The following is an 11,801-nucleotide window of genomic DNA, read 5'->3' as shown; positions in this document are numbered from 1 at the left end:
ATTATTTAATACAAAATTGTTAACAAACAATGTTTAATGATTAGTAAGTGATTCCGCATAGGTTCGACGAGGTTCGTGTCTTGGACATTCTATGCCAATCGGGGCCCACCGCGGGCGAGGTAGTCCCCTTGAAGTTTGTTTATATTTTTTTCGGCGGGGGTGTAGATGGAGGATGTTTCGCCGAAGGCTTGCATTACCCGCCCCACGCAAACATTGTCAAATCATTGGTACGATTCTACGTTGGTTCAACGACGTGAAAAATCAAAAACATAGACTTCTTTTGAACCCATGTGGAATCGTGTCGATGACTCGACAATGTTTGCATGGGGCGGGTAATGCAGGTGGAGGGGCTTCGTCTTCGGCGAAGCACCTTCCATCTGCACCCCCGCCGAAAGAAAAATAAAAACAAACTTCAGAGGGACTACTTCGCCCGCGGTGGAACCCGAATAGCGTAGAATGTCCAAGACACGGACCTCGTCGAACCTATGCGGAATCACTTACTAATCATTAAACATTTTTTGTTAATAACTTTGTAATAAATAATGACCGCCGACTAAAACCTTCTAAAAGAAATAATAGTTCGCAAAGAAATAATATTTGCCGACATTGCCCATCACTGGATGGGTAGTGTTAACTTTGCCCACATAAAACTGAGCAATATCAGTTAATCAACCATTTCAGCGGGCTTTGCCCAACAGCGGTGGGCAATGCCGACTCTGTACACCTTGCGGACATTTGCCCGTAACATATATACAACAAAATTACCTTTTTAAAAAAAGGTACAAAAAGGGTAAGACTTCCGAATAGCCCCCCCTCCGATTTTCATGAAAGTTTTAGGATATATAGAGGTAGAGGTGAGGAAGGTGTGGGTGGAAGGATTTTGTGCGGAAACGCCTCCTAGCGAAGAAATTAATAAAAAAAGGTTTAATGATTTTGCACGAATTTCCAGCTGTCTACGCAAATCAAGACCTTGACCCTGATATATGTTGTCAAAGTCAATGTCCTGAGTGACCTTCAGAAGGTATTAGCTGTCGCTCGTTGTTTATTAAAAAGTTAATAACAAAAGAAGTTTGATGATTTCGCACGAATTTTCCGAAACTGGAGCCCCGAACGTACACGCTCGGTTTTCAGCCCGCTTCGCGGAGGAGCGGCGGGGAGGGGCAAAGCCCCTCCCCCCCGCCGGGATACCTACCGTGTACCAGGTGATCACAATCTGTACGGTGAAATCTGTTACATCGGCTTCGGCGAAGTCCCTCCCCCCCGCCCCCCGCGAAGCAGGCTGAAAACCGAATGTGATACTTCGTTGGCCAATAACTTTTTAATAAAGGTCAAGATCTGACCTGACCTGACCTGACCTAACTTAACCTAACCTAACCTAACCTAACCTAATTAACCTGGTTAGTCTCTACACACATCAGTATATTATGTTTTGACCACTAATTTTAAGTAGTATAGTTTTCAAACTTCTTTTGTTAATAACTTTTTAACAAACAACGAGCGACGACTAAAACCTTCTGAAGGTCACTCAGGAGGGTGACCTTGACAACATGTGTCAAGGTCAAAGTCATCGGAGGTGGGTCCCCTAAACAGCTGTATTACCAATATTTGTTAACATAAACGCGAGCAGAGATAACATACTAAGGTCCGTTAAGATTACATATGCGTGCAAAATCCTTACACTTCTTTTGTTAATAACTTTTTAATTAATAACGAAGGAGAACTAAAACTTTCTATAAGTTACTGAGGGAGGTGACCTCTATAATATATATCAACGTCAAGTTCTTGATTCGCGTAGGCAGCTGGAAATTCGTGCAAAATCATTAAACCTTTTTTTGTTAATTTCTTCGCTAGGAGGCGTTTCCGCAAAAAATCCTTCCATCCACACCTTCCTCATCTCTACCTCTACATATCCTAAAAATTTCATGAAAATCGGAGGAGGGGCTATTCGGAAGTTGAGCCAAAAAAAGCGCCAAGTATACGCGCCTGAAGTTCTTTCAAAAAAGGACTCTACAAAACTAATGATATGAACAAATTGCGCCAACTACAATGGGTATTTATGCAAACCAGAAAATCTATTACTTTATTATTATTCTTTGACCGATATTCATTGTTGATTCTGATTTAAGACCATCTTAAGTACAATTATAAGATATTTGAAACCAATCACACAGTCGTATTAGCATCTTAAGACATTACTTCAGATCGTCTGGAAATAAGAATGGACTATGAATACTAGCCTTTGATATTAAAAAATAAAGGACATAATAATATTAAGCAGATATTTTTATACGAATAAATATTTTAATACATAGAAATATATTTATTAATACAAATAAGTGTTTTTTTCAAAATACTTGGCGCTGCTAAACCGAATCATTATGTTAATTGCCTCATTCTCTTTCTTTCTCTCTTGTGAATGCGTGCATGTGTATGTATGTGTGTGACATTAGAATTAAGCATAGAATAAGTTTAACTACATTTGTACATATATGTATTTCAGCGAGTTGTTATGTAATTTAGAGTTTAAGGAAATTATTGTAATCTTTAGATTATTTAAATACTAAGACAATTTTTGATTTGGTTTAGCAACGCCAAGTATTTTGAAAAAAACACTTATTTGTATTAATAAATATATTTCTATGTATTAAAATATTTATTCGTATAAAAATATCTGCTTAATATTATTATGTCCTTTATTTTTTAATATCAAAGACTAGTATTCATAGTCCATTCTTATTTCCAGACGATCTGAAGTAATGTCTTAAGATGCTAATACGACTGTATGATTGGTTTCAAATATCTTATAATTGTACTTAAGATGGTCTTAAATCAGAATCAACAATGAATATCGGCCAAAGTGTAATAATAAAGTAATAGATTTTCTGGTTTGCATAAATACCCATTGTAGTTGGCGCAATTTGTTCAAATCATTAGTTTTGTAGAGTCCTTTTTTGAAAGAACTTTAGGCGCGTATACTTGGCGCTTTTTTGTACCTTTTTTTAAAAAGGTAATTTTGTTGTGATTTCACATATTTTGTAGTGTAAAGTATGTTATTCTTTTTTATAATATATGAGGAGATAAAAGCTATAGTTCTGTCAGTCAAGGTTTTTAAAAGTATTAACTTACATGTTTCCTATTCTAAAAGAGGCGTGTTAACTTCGTGAAGTTCTTTTTTATCGAATAGTTGAGGCCTCCTTTCTGCGATGCTGATTGGTTCTCTCTCGCTTGGCTCGAACTTCATGTGACTTGAACTTCGTGTTGCGAATGTCAGAATGTCATAGTGGCTGTAAGTGCGGTTATATTGATAATTTTATTCATTATTTCTTAGGAACGTGAAAACGGCAGCTGTCAATTCTGTCAAATTTGTATATTGATGAAACACGATGAAATAAATATAACACTTTTAACGCCTTTTTTAGAATAGGATTTGTGTTATCTATATATATATATATATATAAGCCAATTTATTATATAATAAATAATAGATTAATATTGTTATTCGAAAACATTATTAATATTGAAAAATAAAATAGCGTGCGCATAGCACTCGCTCTCTCGCCCTTTCGCTCTCTCATTCACTCGCTCTCTTGCCCTCCCGCTCTCTCGCTCTCTCACTCTCTATCGTCATCGACGTGGTGCAACGTCGTCGTCGTCGTTGACGTGGTACAACGACGTCGTTGTCGTCGTCGTCGTCGTCGACGACGTGGTGTAACATCGTCGTCGTCCTCGTCATCTTCGTTGTCGACGTGGTGCAACGTCGTCGTCGACGTGGTGCAAGATCGTCGTTGTCGACATGGTGTAACGTCGTCGTCGTCGTCGTCGTCGACGTGGTGCAACGACGTCATCGTCGTCGTCGACGTTGTGTTGCAGCTTCAAGTGTTTCAGAACATTTTCTATCCCTTTTCTTTAAAGCATCTGAAGCATCAACTGGACCGCAGCCCGCGTCGTACATCAGTACATGTTATCTCGCATCTCTGGCGCACGCGAGAAAACCGATATTAGCTGCTGCCATCTCGTTGAAAAGAACGAACTTGTGACGTGACGTTTTGGGACGTCCGTCACAAGGTGCGATAGGACGGAGGAAGCACAAATATTCCGTCGGGATCGTTCCTCTCGCCTTTGAGGGGGAGCGATACTTTACCGAGCGGAGTGTGAGCGCGTGTTAATCATGTTAAGAATTTCGCAGAGTGTAGACCCACCCACCGGAAGAACTGTGTCTCACACCGCGGGACAGCCGCACATCGGAGCAAGAACCCGGCGGGAGGGAAGATCGAAGAAGGGAAGTTTGAGGGTCGCGGGAGCGTTGGAGGTTCCGAGCCGTGCAAGGAAACGATGCCGCCGACCGCCGAATCAAGATGCCGAGCAGCGAGGAACGGAGCTGCGGGCGCGGATCGTCAGCGAGGAATTCCGTGCCGACCCGAGAAAAGGAGCACAGCAGCTCGACCGCCTGGAAGGGGGTGCGCAACCCCTCGGCGACAATCTCGAGTCCCCTCGTTTGGGCCTGGCCAGCCCGACGAGGAAAAACGGCGACCGGGGAAGGTCGGCGCGGCCAGCAACCTAACACGATCCAAAAGAAGCGCCTGAAGAGCGGCTACCCGCCGTGTGAAAGATAGCGGCGATAGGGACTACGGCGGCTTGGCGATAAGTCGGTGGTGGATCGATGCGCGGATCGATGCGCGAACGGGGAAGGACCTCGCGATGCGCCCCGCGACTCGTCACTTGGAGTGTAGTTACGCTTGCGGAACGATCTTGGCGAGGGCCCCGAAAACGAGCGAGAGAACAGCCAGCTACGACGAGGAGGACGAGGTTCTTATGTAAGGTTACACTCTGCGATATCTTTGTAATTACACCGGCTACGACGGCGCCTCGAGCTCAGTCGCCGAAATAATTGTTTCGCCCCGTACCTAAGGGGAACAGACTATCGTGTAGTGCCGAGGAGAGCGAGAAACGAGATGAGGCCCGTCCGCCCCGGTGTCGCGAATAAGGGGGGTAGAACTTCCACCTCGAAAGCCAACTCCAGTCAATTGTTGCGTAATATTGTCGTCTTTTGTAATCAAATATTACTGTTTATTGTGCGTTGCCGAGTCGTGAAGTATTTCGAGTGTTTCGTCGCGTGTATTGCGTTTCGTGTTCTGTTGTCCGAAGGAGTGTCTCGTCGCGCGTCTTGTTGAGTCCGAATATCGTCGCGCCTATTACGTTATGTACGGATCTGTGTTGCTGCCGAGTAGTCTAGTAGCGGGATATCGACTGCCGAATGGAATACGGTCGAGACTTTCCGAGTAACGCCCGTGAGAGACAGAGCCGGGATTGAGGCCAGATCGCGAGAAGGACGAGGATTTCGCGCCGAGAATAACGACCGTTTTCTAACCGGACCGCGGCACCTCGCGGAAATCACCAGGGAGGATCTCGAAAACGGGTGCCGAGAGAGTCCCTGCGACGTAAAAGACTGACTCGCGTATCCGCTATTTGTCGCTAGTTTCGAAAGGGTGCGGTGACGACTGCATCGCGTATTGTGTCATGTTTTTCGTATGTCGTTGTGTTACTCGAGTTTGCGTTCGTGTATCTGCGTTGTTGGCGTCCATGTGATTCGGAGTGACGAATCCCTGTATCCCCGGAAGTTCTCGAAATACATTACTATTTATTATTTTATACAAATGCGTTGTGTCTTACTGTCTTCCTTCCAGCGGCCGTATAATACCCTAACCCACAACGGCTGACTAGTCGAGCTATCTAGTTTTACGTGCTGATTTCGTGAGCGGCGCAAGTGATTGCGCCTGGCGCCCAATTCTTTATCGTTTGCCGTATCGGTGATCGTGACACCGAGACTCAGATCCGCGGTTGAGAGAGAGAAGTTATCGAGAGGGAAAGAATATCGAGAGCGGAGAGACGGAGTTCCGAGCGAAAGAGTGTCGAGAGGACTTGCCGAGGAAAATCTGAGTCGTCACTATCACGGTTGTTCGGGAATAATTATCGTTTCAGTAGATTTCGCGCGTCATCTGATTTGCGACGCCGCGGCTACGCGCACGGCGGGCCGTAGGCCAGCGACGGCCGCCGCAAACTGTGCAAGCAACAGCATAAATGCCTTCCTTCGGTTATGAGTAACGGTCGGTAACGGCAGATGGCACGACTGTGATGTGGACGGAGGCGGCGCGGCGCACACAGGCGAATTCTTTCAAATTCAAAACCTAAAATATAAAATTAAGGTGTTTTCGAAATCTAGTTTAATAAATAATGTATTGACTATCAAAGAATCATTTGCAGTTATGAACAAAAATTAACCATTGTTTTTAAAAAATGCCATTTTTAATCTGACGAGTTCATATTTTTGCAAAAATTAAAAACTAAGTTATTGTTTGTAATTTAATAACATTAAGAACTTATCGATCAAAATGATAAGAACGTGCTAATAACATAAGCATCGCCAGCGTAAACATAGTATGTATACATACTACTATATTTTTATGTATATATACTTTATATTATTAAAGCTAAATAATAAGTAATAATAATATAAAATTTATTAAGAATATTTTTCAATATATCTATTTAATATATATAAGATATATATATATATATATATTTAATATATGATATATGGAAAGTTATTCAAGAAATATATTTGAGACTGTTTCGACGTTATTAAATCTTTGGTGGCCCTGAAAAGGACCGATTTTTGGCACTGAAAAGGACCGATTTTTTCCGGTAAAGAGGTCGATAGTGAATAGTTCGTCAGTCAGTAATCAGTCCAGTATCCGTCACGATCGATAACTTGATTGAGTCGATTAGGAATCGAATCAATCAAATTTGCGAGGAAGTCGGGTTGAAACTGAAGTTCTTCCCAGACTTCTCTCGCATGGGCGGCTAACGCTGCTGTCGTCCTCTCCCTTCTTGGTTCCCATCGTTGAACCATTTGTGCCCAAACATTTTCGATCAAATTTAGATCTGGCGAACGAGCAGGCCATTGGATAAAATGAATCTCCGGATGATTCCGAAACCATGCTTGTGTTTCCCGTGATGAATGGACACTAGAATTATCCTGCACTAATCGAATAACTGGCATGTCCTCTGCGGGGTAGATTTCACGTACTGACGGAAGAAATACTTCTTCCAGTATGCGAATGTACTGCGCAGAGTTCATGCGTGTGGGAACGTCCACCAGCTCTCCGATTGTAGTGCCAAAAATCCAGCCCCACATTGCACAGGAAATCCTTCCACTTCTGTGGATAGGCACAACATGATTAGGATTCAACCGTTGATGACGTAATCGCTATACGTGAGGTTGACGGTCGGTACACGATATAAAGACCTTTTCATCGGTCCAGATCGTGGCCTTCCATTTCTCACGGCTTGTCGCCAAGCTGTCCAAAGCAAACGCGACACGTTGCTCCCGATGTTCAGGAGTCAACGGAATTTTGTGAGCTGGACGATAGCAGTGAAGTCCGGCTTCGTTTAGTCGTCGTCTTGCAGTCCTGTCCGATATGTCGACGTCCGCAGTCTGGATGGCTTCTGCAACTGTGCCAAAAGGCCGTTGTTGCATTGAAGCGACGAGATTTTCGTCTTCGTCCCGTGTCGTCCATCGTGGTCGGCGATTATGCTTGCGATGATCATGCAATGCATGATCACCGCCTTCAGCATATCGCTGTATCCACGTGCGTACTGTCTTTGTGGAGCATGGAATATCAGCAGCAATATCTGCTACTGATCTTCCAGTTTGCCACTGTCCCACTATGCGACCTCTCACCTCGGGACACAAATTTTTAAACATGACTTAACGCGCACCTGCAATAAGTCACAAGATAAAACGTATCGCCTCCCGCGAGTTGTATTTATACGTTTTACGGGAAGCGCTGCGGCTCATTTTCAGATTGTGCATTGTTTTTCCGTGAAATCGTAACATTGGACTCGCTAATTAATCGCCAATAGGAATTGAAGAATTTGTTATATGCATTTCATTGGTTCGCATCGACACACCCCGTTGGGTATATAAACGATGCGCGAGTCCAGTGATGTTATAAACAAAACGTCTTCGTCGAGAGAAGACGGAACTCTCCCTGCTTATTTCTTCTTTTCGAGGCTGCGTAAAGGTTGTTCTACATTAGTCGCAAGCGATTGACCACATGCACATTAATCGCAAGTCGCACGAGTCTTATCCCAGCAAACACAAAGTAACAGGTAATATACATGTTAGTTATAATTTCCCACTCATTAATATAAATACAACATAACATACGTGTTATGTAACAATTACATTGTTGAGTGGGAAATTATAACTAACATGTATATTACCTGTTACTTTGTGTTTGCTGGGAATATATCATATAGTTGCCATGATAACAAAGCTCGACGCTCAGGTTATTGCAAATCGCAAAGACGCAAATGTCAAATTTGACCAAACTTTGCGACTGCTGCTTGCGAGCAGTTTACGATCGGAAATAGTGCAGCTTACGTTCATGCGATTGCTTGCTTGCGTCTAATGTAGAACGACCTTTACTCGCAAACAATGAGGCTGTCATCACTGTATGCGACTAACTCGCATTATCTGCAGTAATATATATTATTTTTCAGGGCCAAAAATCGGTCCTTTTCAGGGCCACCAAAGATTTAATAACGTCGAAACAGTCTCAAACATATTTCTTGAATAACTTTCCATATATCATATATTAAATATATATATATATATCTTATATATATTAAATAGATATATTGAAAAATATTCTTAATAAATTTTATATTATTATTACTTATTATTTAGCTTTAATAATATAAAGTATATATACATAAAAATATAGTAGTATGTATACATACTATGTTTACGCTGGCGATGCTTATGTTATTAGCACGTTCTTATCATTTTGATCGATAAGTTCTTAATGTTATTAAATTACAAACAATAACTTAGTTTTTAATTTTTGCAAAAATATGAACTCGTCAGATTAAAAATGGCATTTTTTAAAAACAATGGTTAATTTTTGTTCATAACTGCAAATGATTCTTTGATAGTCAATACATTATTTATTAAACTAGATTTCGAAAACACCTTAATTTTATATTTTAGGTTTTGAATTTGAAAGAATTCGCCTGTGTGCGCCGCGCCGCCTCCGTCCACATCACAGTCGTGCCATCTGCCGTTACCGACCGTTACTCATAACCGAAGGAAGGCATTTATGCCGTTGCTTGTACAAACGACGATGATGATAATGACGACGTTTCTTAAGTGAAATTTGCCAATTTTAGACTTTGCATCGCCTAATCTCCGCTCGTAGGGCACGTAGAAGAAAAATAAAAACACTTTTATTACATAATTCGACCCCAAGCTATCCATTGAGCCTACTCTGAACTTGATCCGTTCAGCGGTTATTGAGATCTAATAATCTGAGTGTCTGCGAAAGCGTCGCTTCGCGTAACAGTACACGGTCGGTCGCGCTACACATATACTTGGCGCGAGACACTACCGTGTCTCTTGATACATTTTGTAAACATTTTTTATATTTTTTCTGCAAAAACCATATATGCATTTTTAGCATTTCGAGGCCAACTGCACTTTAGCACTTTTGCATCATTTATTAATTGCCAATCGATACCTTTAGCACGTCCTATGTTTGTATAATGTCCGTCAATTGTACTTTCACCTTGATGAAAAATTCCACTAATAATTTTATACATATTTGCACCAATAGAGATCTTTTCCGTAGGTACAGCTTTAAGTTTTACATCCGTTATTTTAATAATTTTTGTATCAGTAATTTTAAATAACAATAACTGTAAGATAATAATACTTATCCTGTTATTATTATATCAATCTTTTCAAGTATAGAAATAGCACCACAATTAGTACATATTTTTTCAACATTATTCCAGCGTGAAAAATTATATTGTATTAATTCTTGTAAAGTGTATGATTTTTTTACATTTTCGGGTAATTGAAGCACTAATATATAATTTGTATGAGGTTTTGAGTTTGTATAATTGCATTTTACATCGTAAAGTTATGTTTAATTGATGTTCGATTACATTCTTTGTACTATCTATGTTATTAATTAAATGTATAATAAAGTCACTAACATCTCGTTGGATCTTTTCAAGATATTGATGTCCTGCTAATTGACGTATTGCCATTATATTAATAGTTTTATCGTTTGACACGTAACAATCAATAAATATTCTTATAATATTCGTATGCTCAAGACGAAGCAACAATTTTCTGAGAGTAAAAGAATGAAATATAATAATGGATAAGGGCCAAATGACGGTCATTATGAATAAATCAAAATATGTTGAACAAATGAATGATTTACTTAGCGACTGTAACACTTATAAAAAAACTTACAACTGACTCGCTTAGAAGGTTGACTACGCGTTTTTGTGATCTGTTAAAATCTTGGCGTAAAAATGAAATTATAGATGATCTAACGTACAGAGGATTATATGATACCTCTTTTAATTTATCTAGATGCTACGGTTTGCCTAAGATGCACAAACCGGGGTATCCGTTGCGCATTATCGTCTCGTCTATTGGTAGTCTGACTCACATGGTGGCTAGTTTCATTCATGGGATTTTGAAGAGGTCGGTTCCGAAACCGTCTTCTTCGATCTTGGATGGCTGGACATTTGTTAAACAGATTAGTGGTAAAGAGATTAACTCTGATAGTATTTTAGTTTCATTAGATGTAGTATCGTTGTTCACGAACGTACCTAAAGAACTGGTTATGGCAGCGATTGAGAAAAGATGGCGGTTTATTAGCGTTAACTGTAAATTCAGCTTGGATCAATTTAAATATGCGGTTGATTTGATATTGGGATCCACTAGTTTTAGTTTTAATGGTCAATTTTATGATCAGATATTTGGCAGCCCGATGGGTTCTCCGCTATCTCCCATCTTAACCGATATGGTAATGGAGGACCTTGAGGTACATTGTCTCGGCTTGTTGGATTTTACTGTTCCAGTCTTTTATAGATATGTTGATGATGTGTTCACAATTTTACCGAGGGATAGATTACATGATGTGTTGAATGTTTTTAATGGCTATCACCCGAGATTGAGATTTACGTACGAAATCGAAACTAATAATATGTTAAGCTTTTTAGATGCTACTGTTATTAGGGACGATAATGTGTTAATAACTAATTGGTATCAAAAACCTACGTTTTCTGGACGTTATGTCAATTTTTTGTCCAATCATTGCGTGAAACATAAAATTGGTATTGTGAAAAGCTTGGTGGACAGAGCTTTGATTTTATCTGATGTAAAGTTTCATGAGTCCAATATTGCATTGGTTAGGGGTATTTTAATTGATAACGGTTATCCACCTCATTTTATTGATAAACATATAAAGATAAGAATTAGAGAGATTAGATTAAGAGAATCAGATTCTAATAACGACAATAAAGCTCGTGCGAGTAATTGTGACAATAATAAGAATTACATTAAGATTCCGTATGTTAAGAATGTTAGTGAGACTCTTATGAAAAGTATGTAAGGGTTTGGATTCAATGTTATTTTTACCATTGCAAATAAATTGGATTGCATGATCAAGAGAGGAAAAGATATGATGAGTAATGAAAAGAAGAAAGGTGTGTACAAAATTGATTGTGTCAATTGTGATTCTTGCTATATCGGACAGACTAAGCGTCATTTAGTAACACGTATCAAAGAGCATGTTAACGATATTAACAAGAGAGACGACAATCTCTCAGTTGTGAGCAGACATAGACTCACAAGGGAAGTAACACAACTGTCCCTCACCGATTTTGATGGGCTTTGGATATGTTGTAGAGCATCGAAAAATATTAGACCCATATTT

General features: G+C 40.1%; 1 protein-coding gene across 1 annotated transcript; it reads left to right on the top strand.

Annotated features, from left to right (window-relative positions):
- The first annotated feature begins 10,469 nt into the window (after positions 1 to 10,469).
- Positions 10,470 to 11,477, top strand: LOC105278946. Its single transcript, XM_011338414.2, has one exon. It carries the CDS (start codon positions 10,470 to 10,472, stop codon positions 11,475 to 11,477), a length of 1,008 nt encoding a protein of 335 aa, XP_011336716.2.
- The last annotated feature ends 324 nt before the right edge of the window (positions 11,478 to 11,801 follow it).

This window comes from Ooceraea biroi, chromosome 13 (assembly GCF_003672135.1).
Source record: "Ooceraea biroi isolate clonal line C1 chromosome 13, Obir_v5.4, whole genome shotgun sequence".
Classification (NCBI taxonomy): Eukaryota; Metazoa; Arthropoda; class Insecta; order Hymenoptera; family Formicidae; genus Ooceraea; species Ooceraea biroi.
Note: the sequence above shows the minus strand (reverse complement) of the source record. Positions and strands in the feature narration are given on the sequence as shown.